The following is a 21,770-nucleotide window of genomic DNA, read 5'->3' on the forward strand; positions in this document are numbered from 1 at the left end:
TCATATTTCAACCAGTGCTTGGTAGAGGGTCATCGAGAACTTGCATGCAAAGTAAATGCATCCGCCCTTGTTGTTTGTGTCGAGACTTGAGCACTGGTTTTAGGACCAAAAAATCCTATGAAATTCATTTCTGGAGTGATGTAAAGTTTGTAAAAGTTCATGTCAAAGTCTCTTTTGATAAGAATAGTCCGATGCACACTAAGCTAGACATGGTTGTTTCCAGTTTTATCTTTTGATACAAAGTTGAAACCGGCAAACTGTAAGCTTTTTTGACTTCAACATACTGTGCATTAGAAAGAAAAGGTCAGTACTCTAAATTAGATTATGGATCAAAAAGTAGATTAGCACTCCATAAACTGAAGAATAAAGCCTCCTAAACTCAAGCATCACATACACTACATATCCTTTTCCCTTTTTATTGTTGGAAATATAGATGGTAGAGCTTTTACCATCCACTGTACAAGGCAACAACCTAGATATGTATTCTTCACATTCCATGTCAACTCACTAGAAAATTTCCGAATAAACTACAAGGAATGTAGTAAATAATAAAATTGACCACTGTAGGTAGAAATTGAGTTCAAAATTGGAAACAAAATAAACTAAACTCATTAAGCTACTAACTAGTGCTTCCATTGGGGACTCTCTCGTAAAATAAGATGTACCCGTGGTCTGTATTGCTGGAATACTCTTGAGCTGACCCAAAAAATGTTTGAACAGCTGACTCATCAATCATCTCAACATTTTCATCATCAAAGAACAACCAGTGGTTGTGACTCTTCACAAGGCTGACGTAGTGTCCGTGGTTTGGTCCACTCCCAACATGGACTACCACAGCGAATAAGGAATACTCGGCGTCTGCATCCTCAACTGTATTACTCAGCTTCAGCTCAAGTGGGAAGACAACGCGGTACGAGAGCTTCTTATACCGACCAAGCTGTTCAATGTACTTAAAACGCTTCAAATGGATGACTAGGATGTGAGGGGGCTTTTTAATCTTCATCCTCTTCTGAGCTTCCTGCAAGCTAAGTTCTCAAAAAATGGTGAATTAGTTTATTTGCTACAAAGAAAACAGCAAAAACACAAATCACGTTAGTTTGCTGCAGCTACGTCAAAGAGGCATATGCCTTAAAGGAGTGCTCTTTGTAATTATCCAACAAGAAAGCAAAAAAACAAATTATACCTGCAACACTTGTCACAGAAGAATTTATCCTCTGCATTCAAAGTCTCTGTGGAACTAAAGTTCTTCAGGCAGCTAGTTATTGAACTGTTCTGTTCAATGTCAAGGCTCAAATCAAGAAATGTCTCATCTCTTGCAGTTACAGTCTCACAACGCAAGCACTTCGTTTCATTTGTGAGTATACCCTGGAAGTAAATACTGTTAAGATCAATAAAAAAGTCTAGAAAGTACTCGTTTCAATTGAAACGTGTATAGAGTACTGGTTTCAATTATAGAGTGTAGAGAGTACTGGTTTAACATAGACATCTCAAGACCAGATAAAATACTCTTTTTCTTTGTCATACTGTCAAAGAAATGATCTTAAAAAACTTTAGTTCTACTTCTGAACTCTTCTTTCTTTTTCCTTCCTTTCTTTAAATTTTGACAAGAGATGTCAGACACCAGAAGCAGTATAAGGATGCAATATCAGGCACTTATTCTGACTTACCAAGTCCGTGGAGAATCTACAAGAAAAGCGACCGATCCCTGAAAAATCAATCAACTATGCCTTGATCACCGAATAGTTGGATCGACCATAAGAATCCTTCAGTTCCATTGTATTAGGCTTATTTCATTCCAATACTAAATAATTGTCATTTAAATAAATTAGAAAATTCTTTAAAACTAGAAGTTCTGTAAATCTCCTTTTTCTTGAACAAAAAAAAAAAAGCAGCTCTCGAGAGACCTAACATAAATGTAATAGCAATCAAACACCATCAACAACCACTATGCCCAAGTCTGAAACAAGTTGGGATCTCCATTTAAACTCATCTCTGGCCAATATTATATACAATAAAAATAAAAGCAAGAAGTATCAGCACTTCTCATTTCCTAGTGGTATACAAATCTCTGATATGACTAGAAGATACCTAGAAAATTTAAGCTAACTAACGTGATTCAAACATATGTCCAATTGATTGGTATAGTCTATATAGAGCTTTCTCTTCGATTGTGTTCTATCTACTGCTAAGTCTACATTGATTCCAACTGATTGTAGGGCCTCAGAGACAACTTCATTCTTCAATACTACTATTTTCAAAAAAAAGAAAAGAAAAGAGAGAGACTACTTCATTCTATGAAATTTTAGATCTACCTTGTTCCTTTTCAACACATACTTCTCACCATAATTCTACTCCTATAAACCATTGCATCTAATGGTCGACATAGGATATGAACAAACCATTTCAATAGACCTCTTATTTTATCCTCAATGTGTGCTACTTGCACCTTTTGGTGCTACGTGATCTTTTTAAATATTGTCTAATTTTATGACTGTACATCCATATTATTATTAACATCTCTGACACCCATCTTGTAAACGTGTTGGACTTTAGCAGCTCAATATTTACTTCTTCCATATAACATCGTTCATCTTATAATTGTTCTGAAGAACTTAACTTTGACTATGGTAGGCAGATTCTACATAACATCCCGATAACACTTCTTCATTTCATCCATTCAATTATTGCTGAATGTGTAACATCTGCATCTATCATTCCATTCTCCAGTCTCACTCCAATCTCGGGGTGAGCGTAGGTATCTGAATTGATTGCATTTTGGTACCTCAATGTGTTATGTCCCGGTTATTGATCTGGTTATGGGGCACTGTACTGTGAAACTGAATGTTTTCTTCCTACGACCTATGGCGCTGGTTCGTTACAGAGAACCTGCAATCTTTTGAGTTTGAAGTACTCAAAGACTTAGTAATTTTCTGCTTTCATTTCCTCAGACACACAATAGTTTAAATACAGCAGTTGAGAAATAACTAACCCTAGAAACTAGGACCTGACTTCCTAACTTAACTGAAACGAAAAACTGCAGTATTACATGAAAATAATTGTACTATTACAGAAAACTAACTACTATTAAAAAGAAATTACTGCGGTAACTATTGGATAACTAAGGAGTGATAACATTACTCTCCTCCATCAAATCGCGCTTGTCCTCAAGCGCTAAGTGCGGAAATTAGTAATTCCCAACTTTCCAGCAAACTCGTCCTCATCATCTATAAAGTCAATCCAGAATAATTTCTTGCATTGATGACCTCGGGTGAATGGTTCATCACAATTAAAACAAAGTCCCTTAAGTCGTCTTTCCTCCATTTCAGATCTAGTTAGTTTCTTCACAAATCTGGCATGTCGTTGAGGTGAAAAATCTGTTGTCTTGGATTTGCAAGCATCTAACACTTGCGAACAAACAGATTGTTCCTTGCGTTCATAAAGTCGGGATAAATTCATTGTCGTAGCCAAATCTGGAGGATTATGCAACTCAACCTCAATTGCTATATAATCAGCAAGACCACTGATAAAAGTTCAATTTTTTGCAATTGAGTGAATGTACCAACCCGCGAAACTAACTGCTCAAACTTTTCTTGGTAATTTGCCACAGAACCGATCTGGCATAGCTAGCCAATTCTCCCAATTTCTGACTTTTGATTGGTGGCCCGAAACGAAGGTTACAATAACGTTTGAACTCATCCCAAGACAGTTCAGGCATATCTGTCTCTAATTGAAGAAACCAAAGTTGTGCATTCCCTCCAAATGAAAAGAAGCAAGTCCAACCTTTTCTTCATTTGGAGTCTGTTGGTGTCGAAAGAAGTGGTCACATCTATTCAGCCATCCCAAAGGGTCCCCTTGTCCAGTAAACCATGGAAAAAAATCCAAGTTTGTATACCTAGGAATGATGGAAATTCCTATTTCCACCTGCATCTGATTTTGACCCTCCTGCCACTCCAGTTTTACCCTTCCAACCCTGATTCTGACTGGTATGTTCAGTTGATTCAGAATCAACCTTCGAATTCGCTAGATCCGTTGTGATTGCATCTAAGCGAGCATATATTGCTTCCTGCCTCGCTATATTGGGTGCACGTTCTTCTTGAAATAAGTTTACCAATTGTGCCAATTGATGTTGAATTTGATCTCCCACAACACCTGGCTCTGATACCAAGTTGTTATGGTCTCGGTTATTGATCTGGTTATTGGGCGCTGTACTGTGAAACCGAACGTTATCTTCCTACGACCTAGGACGCTGGTTCGTTAGAGAGAACCTGCAATCTATTGAGTTTGAAGTACTCAAAGACTTAGTAATTTTCTGCTTTCATTTCCTCAGACACTCAATAGCAGTGTTGTGAAAAGCTCAGAAAAGCGCGCTTAAAGCGCGCTTCAAAGCGAGGCGACCCTTGTGCGCTTTTTTATCTTGAGGCGAGGCGATCTGAAAAAAGCTCTCGCTTCAGATGAAGAAGCGAGAAGTGACCCTAAGGCAAAAGCGCAATAAAGCGCGCTTTTTATAAAAAAAAGCGACAATTAGTTTTTCTTTTAAAAAAAATATTATTTTTTTTTAAAAAATAATCTGAAATATAACCTTCTCTCTCCTCACGACTCTTCTTTCACGACTCTTTCCCTTCTTTCTCTCCTCGCGGCTCTTGTTTCACAATACTTCTTTCTCTCCTGACGATCTCGACTGAGGCTGCCTCTCTCTTCAACCTCGACCGCGACTACAAGTAACTTTTTGTTCATCTCTTTTTTAGCTAATGTTAATTAGTTCATCTCTATGAGTTTCTTTTCTCCTAAAATATACAATCTTCGCCTGTGCTTCATCTCTTCATCTCTCCGAGTTTCGACTACTCTAGTTTTTTCTTCTTCTTCTCTTCTTTTCTTCATCTCTGCTGCTTGCTCTGTTTCTAATTTACTGACTGCTGCCTCCTCTGTTTTTTTTTCAATTCTTTTGCTTTTTTTTTTCTTATTTTGTGATCAGTCTAGCAGCCTTGTTGAAGAATAGGAGTTTGAATCTTTGTGATTTAATTATGTTTTTGATTTTTTGCTTTATATGTTATGACTTATGAGTATTTTTGCCTATGTAATTTCTTTCAATCTAAGACTATATTACCTCTATTTAGTTATTTAATATTTTTTTTATTTTTATGCTAAATGTCGCTTTTTTTTAAAAAGCGCGTGCTTCGCTTCACGCTTCTCGCTTCTGTGAAGCAAGCCCTCGTCGCTTTTTTTCGCTTCTCGCTTCCCAAAACACTGCTCAATAGTTTAAATACAGCACTTAAGAAATAACTACCGCTAGAAACTAGGGCCTGACTTTTTAACTTAACTGAAATGAAAAACTGCACTATTACATGAAAATAACTGTACTATTACAGAAAACTAACTACTACTAAAAAAAAATTACTGCGGTAACTATTGGATAACTAAGGAGTGATAACACAATGTCACCTAATCTCACCTCAACTTCACTTTTCTTATGCTATCATATTTTGCAATACATATATTCAATCTGCTTCTACTTATCGTAAGTCTTACTCTCTAGAGTACTTCTCCATGGTCCAAGCTTATGGTTAACACCTAATTGGTTTCTTCGGTTAGTACAATAGTGTCAGCAAATTGCCCATACCACAAGGACCTCACCTTATATTGTGTAGACCTAATTAGTTGATATGGCCTGTAGGAATTTTTCGCTTCCGTTGTTTCTAACTTATCTTAAGTCCTCATTAGTTTTTTATCTGTAAGGGGAAAAAATGCAGACTTAATTAAGGTTAGAAACAATGGAAGCAAATATTTTATATCTTTTATCATGACTCCTATGATTTTAAATCTACTTCCTTGCTTTCATATCTTCAATCATCCGCATCTACGGACTGGTGCATAAAAAATCTTAGCAGACCTAATGCCATATTATCCTCCACCTGTGCTACTCGCTCTCTATGTCAGAAGTGATAGTTTTGAATCTTGCTCAATCTTACATACATATGAATTTCTAGGACATTCATTTTGTGGATACATCAGGTCTTAGAGGTCAAATATTAACACCTAGAAGATGTTGCTGGTCTTCACGATTTTCCATTGAACGTGCTTATTATTGTTGTTATGTATCTTCCTATCACAGAGCATTGCCGTAGCATTTCCCATTTCAACCATCATATACATAGTTAGCCTGTAAGGTATCTTCACATCCGATTGCATTCTAGCAGCACTCCTCCAATTTAGCAATCCTATTTTTTGTTAGTGTGTTATATTTTATTGTATTTATATATCAATTTTCAGCGAGAATATCTGAATTTTCTGGAGTTGAGAACACAATCTCGTCTTTGCTTTCATTCTTCTTATCGAGGCTAAGCTTACCATGCATATGTTATTACTTGATAATAGACCCATCACTTTAGAGTTCACATCTAGATTTTGATAGACTCCTCCATTAATTTTGAAAACTAACATAATATTATTTGCAAGTAGCATGCACCATTTCAAGTATGAGTCCAAAGCAGATCACTTGTGCACACTGGCAGTTCATTATTATCACCCAAAATATACTTTACTTCCTGATTGTAGCCAGAAACTTAACAATGCACATGGCAAGACTGAATGTAAGACCCAATCCCAAAGTGTTGAGCACCAGATAATCCAATTTAAACAGTTCTGACAGATAAACCTAAAAAAGAAAAAGGAGAAAGAGGAATACAGTTGCTGACATTTCAGGTGATGTATAACCAGCAATGATGGCATAAGCTGATAACTGCCAAGACTAGCAAGCTTTACCTGGAAATTTTTGTGCACCCATGTAACCAGGGGCTCCTTTTTATCACCATTATCATCAACCCTGGTTGGTCCATTTGCATTTTTTTCTGTTGGGGAAGAAGTTTCTTGATCACTTTTAGCTGGACCAGCTTCTTTCTCCAGTATGTCAACCAGTTCGTTCAGTAAATAGTTTAAAAATTCGTGTGCGTCCTAACAAAGAAGGATATCAATAAACATGAGTGGCGGGAGAGTACATCGGAGTAATATAAGCACCATATACATAAAGGGAAATGAAGAATAGCTGATGAATAAAAGTCCAAATCATCATGATGACAGTTAATTTAGCTATCAATTATTTGGAAATGTGAGTCACTCCCTCTCTCTCTCTCTCTCTCTTCCTCCCTCTGGATCAGTAGAATGCAAGTCTTCAATTTCTGGGACAAATTTCTTGGAACAAGTTTTAGATAAAGCTGGATCTGATGACCACATGCATGCCCTCCATATAGAGAAACAATGTAAAACAAGTAGAATATCTAACACTTTTAAATGAGCTTAACATCATAGTCACTAAAACATTAAAACGAATGTTTGCAGACTAGCAGGATAATAACTAATGTTTAGTCTGGAGCAACAACACAAAGGCAGAGAAGGATATCTTCAAAGATGAAAAAGAGAAGTCCCTTAGGCAGGACAATCAACTCCAAGCAAGGATTTTTTCATTTGATCCGATCATTTGCCTGGCCTAGGAACAAGATTTCCAGTTCAACACAATTACATTTTTCAATGACACTTACCCAAGAAAAATACTGTCAAATGCAGCATGAAATTAAAAAAAAAAAAATGCAGCATGAATAAAAGAAAAAGGATAAAAAAGAAAAAAGAGGCAAATATAGGAAGCAACTCATTTGGTTTTTAGGATTTCTAGCAACCTCACATTATATCAGTCTAGAAACACCAAAAGGGAGTAAAGCACACAATTCAGTAAATGCAATTAAAAGGAGGGAGAGGGGTTTTTAACACCAGTACAGACAAACTTAGGGGCTATCTTCCCCATATTTATAGGATAAAGGAATATTAGTTTCTAACTAGCATTTCTTGAAAAAAGTGACCATAGGAAACCTGATGCATATAACTGCGGAAAATCTCATTCTGCTTCTTCAATCTCTGTACGAAGCGCTTGGGAGCAATGACACCAGTTTTCTTCTTTTGTGAGCTTATCTACAAAATCACAAGTATAAGCCCATTAGTTCGATGATGAAGTAGAATACTGATCATGGGCTCATAAAATGCAAAAGAATACAAGTTCTGACAATGCGCTTTCGAATATCTATAAACAAAGGAGGGGGATACTATTGATTCAAACTAATAATGCACAACCTTTTAAAGAGAAACAACAGATGGTAGGAAATAAATCATCTTATATGATTAGCTAATTACAGCCTTCTCCAAGTCATAAAAGATGGTCTCAAAATTTATATGTGAGACAAAGAAAGCCGATGTACTACTTGAACTTCTTATTCTCTAACAATGTACTCCCTCAGTCCTAATTTATGCAGCACTTTCCTCTTCCAGAGAGTCAATTTGAATAACCCTTGAAGGAAAATGAATAAGATCAATTCAATATTTTAAAATTAAAATTTATATATTTAAAAATTACATGGAAAGTACTATAAGTTGCAATTCTCATGTCAGTATGATGAAAAAATACATATTAAATGTCGGTCAAACTTTACGCAGTTTGAATCTCGAAAACGAAGAGTTCCACATAAATTGGGATAGAGGAAGTATCATTATTCATTACTGAAGTTGATCGAAAGTTCAGTTTGAAGATCCCAAAAGATTGGCAGAACAAACATTTATGTCCCCAAATTGTCAATTGCCAACATTTATCCGGATTGGACTAAACATGTCGCTTATTTGGAGCCTAAGCATTAGTAGAAAAAATCGTGAATGCATTCACACTTTCTACGGAAACAAAAATAACTAAGAGAATAAACTAATATTTAATAATTGAACAATCTATTCAATGACAAGAACATGACATAGATTCAAGACAAACTCTCAGACAATGCATACTAAAGACAAGAAACTAAGAAATAAATTAATAATGGAGAGCAAAATGCCTGCTGGACAGGCCATTAACAAGCACAAGAATTACTTTATGCACATTCTCTAGGAACGCATCTTCTATTTTATTTTCAGCCTTACAGAACAAGAAACAACAACAAATTCCAAGTCTTCCCTACAAACAAAACAAAACTGCCTTCAGCCAATTGATGATTCTTTTCGGGTAAAACTGAAAACACAGAACCAATGACAAAACCCAAAAGGGTTAGATCATGGAAGTGTTTTCTAAAACTGAGCTCACAGGTCAAAAACACAAGCAGATAGTCATAACTATAAAACCAAAATCTGCATATCATCTGAATTTTTCAAATAAAGAGTGACTGGAAACAAAATTTCAGAAAGATCACATACACATTCATACCCTGTAAACAACTACCCTAGCCCCACCCAGGAGCTGGCTATTGAGGCTTCTCCACTCTGAAGAACATTCCCTTTTCATTGTGCAAGTGAGAAGTATAAAAAACAAAGGAAGGAACCTAAGAAGAACATCTCAACAAGATTCTGGTTATCTGATCCACATAATGAGCCACAGAGAGAAAAAACAACATTTTAGTTCTGTTGAACCTGAACATGCTGATTATGCATTTAAAATGAAATTCTATCGAAAACAAATAGAAATGTGATCTCCTGACAAACCTTAAAAAGAGAAGAAAAAAAAAAGAGAAGAAATTCTTCACTGACAGTGAATGTTTTGTACATGTAAATTCTAATGAACAGTTGATAACAAATTCTCTAAATAGAGAGGATGGACATAAATCCAAAGATCTCTCCTGACAGCTCCGAGATAGCTGTTACTTGCAGATATGGACATCATAACTGTGGGTTCTTATTAGCAGCTTAACACATGATTGTGTTTACTAGTACATCATAATTAAATGATCAAGGGAAAACAATTAGGAAAAGATAATGTCAACAATAGTCACGTAATACCTGCATAAACAGGTCAGCAAGGCATGTCAAGAGATTTTCATCTGCGTCAGCAAGATTCTTGTTATTTGAATAATAATCCAGTAGCTGTTCTCGAAATGGAACACAGAAATATAGAGCCTGTTGAAAGAAAAAAGAACAAGATAATGCTATCAACTTCAGGATCATACATAATATAACACGTATACGACAATGTTATCAACATGGGGTTCGTATATAATATAACATGCATACATGCAGGGTGAGATCAAACAGTCTCTTTTTGGTTAATTCAGAAGCAGACAGTACATCATAGGGCTAACAGCAATTAGTTTATACATTTCACACAAAACTGATGGATGCAATGCATTTAAACCTGCTATATGCCATTTTCAACATTCTGAAAACTCAACCAAAACCGATCTTTTGAATATTTCCTGATTTTGCTTCAACCTGTATGCAAATTGCAAATAGGGTGCTGGTGGTTGAACTTTATCATATCTAAATTACTGAATTTTCTAAACACCTCATCTGAAAACTTAACCATCAAAAAGGCACACTTTTACTTAGTTATGCCTTTATGTTTCTAAAAGAGGTGGCCATAAAGTTCATAAGGTATTAGAGTAGGTAGAGGCCCAAAGAAAATGCCTTACATCCTGCCCTTCATTAAACAAATTCACCTGCTTGGCACACTAAAAAGAATTTCGTCTGCACGCAAGGAGGCATGTTGAAGGCATAAATCACTAAATAAAAATGTGCCCTCTAGCAATTTTAGCTTTAAAATGAGCTGATGACAACTCAGTAATAGAGCAAAAACTACTTTCACCTTATCTTGTTTGACATTTGACAGATGCAGGATAGAAAAAAGGTAGACTTGATAAAGGATTAATAATGTGCAAAGATAAGTAATGTAATATTAAGTGAGAAGAAACGAGTTTAATTCATATGAGAGAGGGTCATATCTTATGAAATTTATCAGAATTCACATTGCTTAGTCCACCCTTATGACTTACCTTCACCGTATTCAACTTCAAAAACATCTCAAACTTCCTCTATGTAATTTTTTTGATAAGTCTTCCAGTACATAATTTTCATCAACTTAAATTTTGATTTAAGTTTCTCTCTCCATGACACTCATCACTTTGAGACTCTCCTACTATTTATGAAGACCACAAATGTACCCAACAAGCAAAAGATTTAATATTATTTCTCAAGGTCTCTACTCTCCTATGTAGTCATAGAACACAAATGTTCATCTTAGAGATCTCTCTCACTTTCAATCACTCGTCCCGTTCCACTCAATCAATTGCTTCATATCACTCCTTTTCACCTATAATTATTCTCCTTGTTTCTTCCTTCATAGTTCATTGAGACCGTCAATATCTTCATTTTAAGTTATTCCCCCCTTCAATTTTGGTTATCAAACAATCATTGTGTTCTCATCCCTATATCCCCTTCACTTCCATTCATTTTCAGTCCCAGTGAGTGAAAATTTATTTCTATCCCGTGGCCTGTAAAAGAAATATCCAGAAACTCACAAAGATAACACATTTATTAATGACACAAAACAGGGCTGTCTTCATTTGTTTTTTCATAATTTCACCAATCAACTCAAAGTTATCTTCCTTCTTTGGAGTGTCCAGTGGTGCAATTATTCTACTTGTGTATTACTGCTCTGGCATTGTTCATCATCTTAAATTTATCTCACCCGCTATGTACTGTACCAAGAATTGGAAGGAGCCTTCAAATAATCTTGAGGATCCCAATCATTCACTGTAGGTGAATATTGATCTTTTGAAGACAATACAGCTGTCTTATGCTTTTTCTCTCCTTTGTTCTTTTCCCTTGGATTTTGTTTCTTCTCGTCTTCGTTGCAATAAATAGCTGTTAACCTTTTTCTCGTCTTCTTAATAGTTTTTTTGTCTCCTATCTTCAGATTTGACTCTGCAGGTTGAAACTCTTTGGTTACAGACGGCTCTCAATTTGCTAACTTGTTTTCCTAGTTCCGCAAATAGTGATGGAGCTTACGGAACTGTCCAAGGTGAACGATCATTTCCATTGTCATGATGAGTCATCTTCTAAATCCAAGAATGTAGTATTACGGTTAACTATGTTGAATGAACCATGGGAGACAAACAGTTCAAATCCCAATAGAGTCAAAAGACGTAGGGTGATCCTTCCCGGTCTGTTTAAGCCTGGATAGACAAAGCAATCTGGTATTGTCCTAGTGAGTGGTATTAGTCTAGGTGTAGACAAGCTGGCCTAGACACAATCTTTATTAAAAAGAATGGTGTGCAACCTTTGAACTTTTGCCAAAAACATTCCTCAACTATCCTCAAACTTAACTACATCCATGTACTACCAGGTGAACATTTGTAACAAGTTATATTTAACTGTCAAACTCAGTTAAAAACTAAGATAATGGAGGATGGATTTCTTCTCTACAAGTGTTGGGGCATGAATGTGCTTTTTTATGCTGGGATTTGATTTTATGGGAAGAAAGGGGGGTCAGACTGATGTAAAATTAGTGGATAGGTGTAGATGAGCATTTTGACACGGAATAAATATGGAGTACTTAAAGTCATGACTATACGCTAGCTGCCGATGGAGTACAAATGAGCTGTGACAACATCAGAGATCACACTAGCTGATTGGCCAACTCTATACTGATCTGTTCTTGAGCTTATGAAATTGAGCTTGAGTGAACCTCCTTACTTTTCCTGTCCTAACTTTCCGTTTAGCAGAATAATACAATTCATATATTCTCTATAGTCTACATAATGATCATGTTGTGTTGCACAAAAAAAATTGCAACCAAATCGTACTCAATCTCTTTGATTGGCGGTTGAATCATATCAAACCATTGTTGTGCAAATAAACAAAAGCACTTTGTGCTGGATGTTAAAGACGATTTCTTTTTTGGGTTTTGGGGGGGGGGGAGGCTAAGGAGATGCGATACTTTTTTTGGTTAAAGTCGTTAGTCACTTCTCTGTCATACATTCCACCAATGTTGCTTGCTCCGTAGGACTTGATATCAACAGCTTCAACATTAGTCAAAACAAACTCCATCTCTGTCTTGACCGAGGCTCGTACCATGCTAGGAAGGAACTTGTCATTGATTATTCCTATTCCTAAATCTTTTTGCTTCCTTAGATGATAAGAGCTTATTTCATCTGCTTCTGTTTAACTATAGACATTTTTGCGTAGTACTTCCCTTTTAAACCAAAAAAGATGTATGCTTGGTACACACCTCTTTAGCTACATGAACTTGGATACAAAATTTTGTAATTTCCCTTTTAAGAGAAGCATTTATGTTATGCGCTTTTCCCATCATTGTACTTTAAGAGAAACCTAGCTATGACGCACCGAAGGGTGTGGCCTAAAGGTCAATGAAATGGTTGAGAAACTTTAGGTCTCAGGTTCAAAACTCAATGGAGACAAAAAGCACTAGGTGATTCTTTCCATCTTTCTTAGACTTGGTGTCCATCTTTCCTAAACTTGGTGGATAGACTTACCTGATACCTTTGCTCGTGGGAGGTGGCAAGCATCCCATGGAATAAGTCGAGGTGCGCAAAAGCTTGCCCGAACACCACGGTCATTAAAAAAAGAGAGCAACCTGGCTATGACTTTGCCCGAACACCACGTTCATTAAAAAAAGAGAGCAACCTAGCTATGACTTTAAACAAACAAAGTTATGAGTTCATTCTCATATATGTTGGTTATAACATATGAGAAAATTGGTTTAACTTTCTAAAGATTGAAAATGGACTTAGTTAAAACTTTTGAAGATGGCAACTTGCTTGCTTCCAACAGAATTCACTTGGTCTTTCAAAAACATCATACTCCTTTTTCTTCAGTAGCTTTTTGGCATCACCAGCCAAAGCAAAATGCAATCCAGTACAGAACTATCTACTTAACAATTGCCACTATAACACCTAGCAGAAACCATAATATCTCTCAATCCCAAACTAGTTAGGCATGCCTATATGAAACCTTATTTGTTCTATCAATCAATCAATCAATCAATCAATCAGTACCTAAAGCACAACCACAAACAATCCCCTAAAAAGGGTCATTTCCCCCCATAATTCCAAATAACACAAATTGGTAAAGTTCCAATAATCTAAGCAAACAACGTGAAAATGATGCAAATCAAAATGAACAGTAAACAAAAAAAACCTGAAGAACGCTGTTACAATAGCAAGTATTGCCGAAATTCTCAAGGCCAAAGTAACGTTCTCCTTCAGGAAACTGGTCACCCAGAGCTTTCTCGAGTTTGGAACCTGCTGCACCCATCTCAGTTCATTTCTAAATCTCCTTCCACAACGTCAAATTTGATAAAATGGGAATTAGGGTTTCTTCAACTTCTCTCAGCAACGATTTACAAACACTGATGAAAAAACTGAATCACAAGAGGTGGAAAATGAGGGCTTTTTTTTTTCTTTTCTGATGGAGAAGAATGATGAAGAAACAAATTATTGTAATAAAAATAAATTATTTATTTACTTTTGTTATATTTAAATGAAATGAAAAGGATGAAAAAAAATAAAATTATGGTCCACTACTTGATGGTTGATGCCAAGCTGTAAATGTGGTTTTCAATTAATTCCATTTATGGACAAGAAGATGTGATGCATGAAGTATACTTTAATTTCGAACATCTATTATCACTTTTTTTTATATAATAATTGTGGTGTCTGGATAACTTTTCGGGTAGAAGAAATTACACATCTTATTTGGATGGTTGTTACATATTATATTATACTGTATTATTTTAGTGTATATATTATTTTAGTGTATATATTATTTGGTTCTTCTTTTTCTTTTCTTTTTTGAAAAAAATCTAGTTGATTGTTCTTGTATTGTTCATTTACTTTTATACTTTAATTAATTATAATAAAGAAAACATTTATGATCTGATTTTCTCAATTATTTATAGATTCTAATTTTTGCATTATACTGCTAACCATCTTTTTAAGAAAAATGAGGCCTCAATGTAAAAGGCCTAAAGCCTATGGTTGACTGGCTTGGGCCTTCAGCCTGCACATAGCCTAATAAAATAGAAATTTTTTCGCATATGGCCATTCAAAAATAGTTTAATTATGCTTTATAGCTATAGATTGCTAACTACGATTCGTAGGTACATGTTACATGGAGGATAGTGACAAGAGAGATTGGCATAGGGAGGAGAGAGGCAAGCGAGAGAGGGCGGAGAGAGGATAATTGTATATGTATATCAGTTATATAATTGTACATATGAAACTACTATGTATATGCATCAATGATTGTATTTTTATATCTACATACAATTTAAATTCGCATACAATTGAATCGAGTTATAACATTTGTACTTGTATCCAATCTCTTTTGTTTTATACAAACACAAATTATACATTACATTTGTATAATTCGTGTTTGTATAAAGCGCGAGAGAGATATATAAAAAAAATACAAAGGAACTAGACAGGGGTCTTCATTCTTCTTCGTCTTTTTTGTTATTTTTTAAAAATGATTCAACGTACCATCACTAAAACAGCAGCACAAGCTGTGAAACAATGTTCTGTCTCCATTATTGAAGGTTGAACTTTCATTAACATTCAGAGAAGAAGGAGAGAAAAGACATTATTGAGAATATGAAAACTAAACTGTAATCAATACAATGTATGTGTATCTATACACACTGATACCTAACAAACTCAACTAACTATTTGCTAAAATTACAAACATGTAACTCCTAACTAACTAATTAACTTTGTGAATGACTAGTAACAGTGACTAACTAATTTTGTGAATGAACATTGCACACTAAACTTAATTACGGACTAATCTAATTTTCATCAACCCCCCCCCCTCAAGTTAGTATGTTTGACTCCAGTTAAAGCTTTAGTATAAACATCAATCAATTATGAATCTGTGGGGATGTATTGAAGTGTGATCAATCCCTGTTGCAGTTTGGTTTTGACAAAGTGACAATCTACCTCTATATGCTTAGTTCTCTCATGAAAAACTGGATTCTTGGCAATGTGCACTGCTGCTTGACTATCACAAAAGACATGTATAGGTGAGGAACACTTCACACAGAGCTCATGAAGTAATCTTTCCAGCCATAATATTTCACCCACTACTTGTCTCACAACCATGTACTTTGCTTCTTATGCTGAGGATAGTGAGACTGTAACTTGTGTCTTATATTTCCAACTGATAGGACTATCACTCATGAGCAATAAATAACCACTTACAAACTTTCTTGAATCAGGACAAGAGGCCCAATCTGAGTCACAATAAGCACTGATGGTGAGATCAGATTTGTTAGAGATAAAAACTCTCAATGTAGGGTCCTGTTACAGATATTTGACCACATGATAGGCTGCCCTCAAATGAGGTTCTCTAGGAGATTGCATAAACTGACTAAGGTGCTGGACATTGTGAGTTATGTCCATCCTTGTGTTAGTAAGAAAATTAAGCTTGCTTACTAGCTTTATGTAGTGAGTAGGATCTGACAATAATGTGCCTTCTATGAGCTTCAGTTTCTCAGTGGAATCCAATGGTGAAGTGGTGGATTTATAATGCATAGAGTCAATTCCTTCAAGAGATCAAGAGTGAAGTTTCTTTATGAGATGAGTACATTATCTTGTTTGTACAATATTTCCAGGGCAAGGAAGTAAGGCAACCTGCCTAAGTCTTTTATCCTGAATTTCTCATGTAGGAAAGCTTTCAAAGAACCAATCTCTTTCATATCAGTACCAATTAAGATAATAATATCAACATATACAACCACCAACACTAGAGACTTTTCATTTCTCTTACAAGATAGTGAATAATCACTTTCTGAATAAGTGTATCCAATTGAGCAAAGGTTGTTGTCCTGCTTATCATATCACTGTCTGCTGGCTAACTTTAAACCATATAATGACTTCTTCAGTCTGCAAACTATGTTATTTTACTGTCCACTGTCAGGACTGGTGGTAATGTCATGTATACCTCCTTATTTAAATCACCATGGAGGAATGCATTATTGACATCCAATTAGTACAAGTTCCAACCTTTTTTGACTGTTAAAGAAATCAGAGTCTTGATTGTGGTCATCTTTACCACAGGTGAGAATGTTTCATTGTAATCTATTCCAGTTTGTTGATATACCCTTTCACCACTAGTCTAGCCTTGAATCTTTCTATACTACCATCTGTCATGTCTTTAATCTTGTACACTCATTTGCACCCAACAACATTCTTTCCTTTAGGCAAGCTAACTAGTTCCCAAATATCATTTGCATACAAGGCATCAAATTCCTGTGTCATTGTCATTTGCCAAGCAGGATTTAAAATTGCCCCTTTCATAAGAGGAAGGTTCAATATCATATGAAACATTATTGATCAACTGCTGGCTATTAGGACATAGTGTAGTGAAACATACATGATCAGGGTGAGATATGAATGATGTCAGGGAATGTTGTGGATCAAAAACATCAGTTATAGGTGGTAAAGAATGCAATTTGGGTAGTGAATAAGTGTAATCTTTTAAGTAGCTTGGGGTTTCAAGGGTCCTAGTTGTTCTTCTAGGTACAAAAGGAGCATCACCAAGGGCAGAAACAGTAGGTTCAACATGAGGTGTAAAGGCTGTAGGTTCAATGGCAGATGCATTATCAGTTATGAGAGTATGATCACTAGTGACTTCAACCAATGTGTGAGAATTCAACATTTCATCATCAACAAAGTTATTTGTTTTACTAGACATGGAAGGTGACAATTTAGACGATGTACAAGGAACTGCAAGACAAAATTGAAACTAGAAACAACTGGAGCAATAACAAAAGGAAAATTAGTTTCATGAAAAAGGACATCCCTGGACACATGATTCTCTTGGTAGCCAGATCTAAGACCTTGTAACCTTTTGTATTGAAGGGTATCCAATGAAAATGTGGGTATTGTCCTTGGTTCAAATTTGTCCTTATGGGTTTTCAAGGTAGTCGGAAAGCAAAGACATCCAAAACTTCTAAGGTGGGAGTAGGTTGGCTTCTTCTAATATAATAACTTATATGGGGATTTGTTTTGTAGGAGTTTTGTGGGTAGTCTATTGATCAAATAGGTGGCAGTAAGGATACATTCTCCCCAATATCTCATGGGCAATTTTGACTGAAACAAAAGTTTCTTGATGTCTCAAGAAGGTACTTATGCTTCCTTTCTAACACACCATTTTGTTGTGGTGTGTAAAGACATGAGTTTTGGTATACTATGCCTTTCTCCTGAAAGAAATAGGTCGCCTTAGTGCTTGTCAATTCCAAGCCATTATCAGATCTGATGGTTTTTAAGTTGGTATGAAACTAATTTTCTATAAGGGTTATAAAAGATTTTATAGTTTGAAATGCATTGCTTTTGCACCTAGGAAGTTGTGTACAGGTTGATCTACTGTAAAATAATCGACCATGGTTAAGAAATAGTGATAGCCATCATGTGTTGGTACATGATATGTGAAGTAGTTCAAACATTGAGCTGGTTGGAGTTGTATTCTCAAGAAATGACATTCTAATTTGTCTAGCCATAGGACATATTGTACAAATGAAAGGTTGTTTCTTGGAAAACTTTAGGGAAATGGTAGATATATTCCTTATTTTTACAAAGGGTGCATGTCCTAATCTAGCATGACATACAAATTCAGTGTCATAATTGTGAGCATGGTTAATATCTTAGAAAGAATCGACAACAGGACATACATGATCAATAGAACAAGCCTCTTTATTTATTTTATGAGAGAATCTTACATTTGGTGGTGAAGCTTGGCATTCACTTCCAACTGAAACTTTCTTGCAGTAGTTAAAAAAAGAAACAGATTGACATCTATGAGAAGAAACAACATTACCATTTGTAGGTGGACAATTGTGACACTTTGGACAGAAAAAAATATGGACCATTCCTTGCCTTACCAAGTGCCAGAGGGCTCTTCAGAAAAAGGGCCTTGTAGTAAGCAAGAAAAAATGTTAAAACTAACTATTCCTTTGAGTTGAACAACTAAGCAATGAACAAATACTAGATTGAATTTGAAGCTAGGTATAAACAAAACTTTGTACAGAGTTAGTGTTGAATTCAAACAAACATCACCAATTTCAGTCAATTTAACTTTGTATCCATTTGGTAAGGTAATTAAGAACGGATAAGGCAGTGTTATAACGTTTGTGAGAGTATCTCTTGTGTAAGTCATGTGGTAAGAGGCTTCGGAATCTATGATCCAAGAACCAGCAGTCAATCTTTCACATTTACATGACAAATCACTTATCTCAGTAATAAAAGAATAGCAAGCAAGTATACCTACTAGGTTTGCAGCTCCACTTGACATGTTCCCTAAACAATCAACTCTATTTCCAACTTGTAGAGTCCCACACAAATTGAGTAGTTGTTCATACTGGCCTTTGGACATGTTCAATAGCATTTGTCTTTCCTGCTCAGGAGTGTCTTCACACTAACTTCTATCATCCTCAGAAGTATGCACATTTGTTGCATATCCTGAGCCTCGTCCTCTTGGGTTTCTTGTGTTGGCTGAGTAGCCATGTAGCTTGTAGCACCTATCTTTGGTATTCCCAGTTCGTTTGCAGAATTCACAAAACAAGCTTGAGGTGGATTCCAAGGCCATGTGACTGAAACCTTTGGAACATCCATTGTATTTTGATGACACAGAGGCATTTAGAGAGATGGATTCCAAGGCCATGTGATTGAGAGGCTTCATTTCCCTTTGTCTTTCCTCTCGTGATACAATGGCAAATACTTGTGCCATAGTTGGTAGATCAGACATCATGAAGATGTTTTCACGCACAACATTATACACCTCATTTAAGCCTGTATAAGTCTTCTATCTTGCTCGATCTTATGCATCTTGGTTTTTCCACTATAAATACACACACAAGTGCATTGAGAATTGACATCAAGAGTGTTCATCTCTTCCATGCAACTTCTTCATCTTAGTATAGTAACCAGTGACATCCAAATTACCTTGCACAAGGTCATTTATCTCCTTTTGTAGTTGATAGAATTTGCAACCATAAGTTTGGTCATATCTATCCTCCAACTCCTCCCAAAGAACCTTGGCATTGTTGACATATTGCAAGCTATCTCGCAGATCTGGTGAAAGAGAATTTAAAATCCAAGAGGTCACCATGTCATCATATATTTCCCACTACATGAAGGTTGGATATGCAGAATTTGGCTTCACAATTTTTCCATTGATGAATCCCGTTTTACTCTTAACAGATAAAGCCCTAAAAACTACTCGTCTCCATGACATGTAACTAGTTCCATAAAAAACAACAGAAAGTAAAGTAGAACCTGCATTCTCTAATGGATGCAAATAGAAGGGCTATTGAAATCCAATCGAGTTGAAGTATTGGTAGCAGTCATGTCAACTGGAACATCTCCAATAGAAGAAGATGAAGAAGAATGCAATTACAGAGGAATTATGAAGATGAACTCACAATGAGAAAGTTCGAATCAAAACAGAGGAACGATAGTGAGATCGTTCAGAGAAAACCAAAAAGAAGAAGAAGACGAGAAAAATGTTGGCAAATCATACTGAATGCAGTGCTCATGACGAGAGAGGAGCAGGAATCTCACTATTCCGATACCATCACAAAAACAACAACACAAGCTGTGAAACAATGTTCTGCCACCATTAATGAAGGTTGAGCTTTCATCAACAATCAGAGAAGAAGGAGAGAAAAGATACTATTAAGAATATGAAAAGTAAACTGTAATCAATACAATGTATGTGTATATATACACACTGATATGTAACAAACTCAACTAACTATTTGCTGAAATTACAAACATGTGACTTTTAACTAACTAACTAACTTTGTGAATGAATCATAGCAGTGACTAACTAATTCTGTGAATGAACAGTGCATACTAAACTTAACTAACGGACTAATCTAATTCTTATCATACCAAAATGTGAATAATTTTTAGTCGAATTATATGTCAAATGACTCAAGATATCAAAAAGTTTTCATATCTAAATTTAGAGTTAATTGAGATTAAACTCGCTATTGTATACTTCATGTATAATCAACGTATACATTATGTATAGTCTAAGTTCAGCCTTTTGAATTTATCATAATATATTATCGGCATAATACATAAATATGCCCTTTAACTTGACTTCAAATCACACTTATGCCCTTCAACTTTGAGTGTGCACAAGTAGACACTTAAACTTTTATAAAATTGAAGAAATAAACACACATGTCCTACATGTCATTTTTGTTCTACGTGGTGTCCTACGTGTATTTTACCATGTAGGACTCATATGTTTATTTATTCAAAAGTTGGATAGTTGAAGTGTCTGTTTGTGCATTATGAAAGTTGGAGGTCAAAGTTAAAATTTGAAGCCAAGTTTAGGATCCAATATATGTATTATGCCTATGTTATCGGTGTATAAATCATGTATAGATAAGTTGAAGTGTATAATAAGTGTATACTTTTTATGCCTTTTGACAAACTATATTGTATAACCAATGCATATTTACTGGAATTTTGAATTTTTTTTATATAAATAAAGAATAAAGATATTACTATATTTATTATAAAATAATTATTTTATTGTATATATTTGAGACTAGTCCTAAAAAATATATTGGTTGATCTAATATGATGGTAAAATATATTTATATAGGAGCTTAGTCTAATGGGTAGACATAAATACCTTATTTTCTAACTAAAAAAATATTAGGAAATCAATTTTGGATGGATCGTTTTACAAGTCGCTTGGAAATATGAAGTTTCATATTCAATTTGAAATTCAATTTTTAATAAAACAATTTTAAATCAATCCACAATCTAGAAGTTTAAATAAGAAATCCAATAAGTTCAAACTAAATCTCATTTTTTAGTTTTTTTTTTCCGTATAAACTAATTAAGATCTCATAATTAAGTCTTAAAATAACAAAATTATAACCTATTAATACAAAAATCATAATTTTCAGAAAATCCAACTTTTTGTTGAGTGATAATATA

At 35.3% G+C, this 21,770-nt stretch overlaps 1 protein-coding gene across 2 annotated transcripts; it reads right to left on the reverse strand.

Moving 5' to 3' along the window:
* Positions 1 to 341: 341 nt before the first annotated feature.
* On the reverse strand, positions 342 to 14,260 carry LOC107018090 (ubiquitin carboxyl-terminal hydrolase 4). Of its 2 annotated transcripts, XM_027916445.1 has the most exons (7): positions 13,951 to 14,260; positions 9,796 to 9,912; positions 7,858 to 7,956; positions 6,760 to 6,948; positions 6,566 to 6,652; positions 1,184 to 1,365; positions 342 to 1,025 (listed from the first exon to the last, which is right to left on the reverse strand). In XM_027916445.1, the coding sequence occupies exons 1-7, from the start codon at positions 14,065 to 14,067 to the stop codon at positions 620 to 622; spliced, it is 1,197 nt and encodes a 398-aa protein (XP_027772246.1). In that variant the 5' UTR covers positions 14,068 to 14,260; the 3' UTR covers positions 342 to 619. The 2 variants fall into 2 exon arrangements, with proteins under 2 accessions (XP_027772246.1, XP_015073948.1); XM_015218462.2 differs by lacking the exon at positions 6,566 to 6,652 and having other exon boundaries at positions 13,951 to 14,259.
* Positions 14,261 to 21,770: the final 7,510 nt, after the last annotated feature.

Source organism: Solanum pennellii, chromosome 4, assembly GCF_001406875.1.
Source record: "Solanum pennellii chromosome 4, SPENNV200".
Classification (NCBI taxonomy): Eukaryota; Viridiplantae; Streptophyta; class Magnoliopsida; order Solanales; family Solanaceae; genus Solanum; species Solanum pennellii.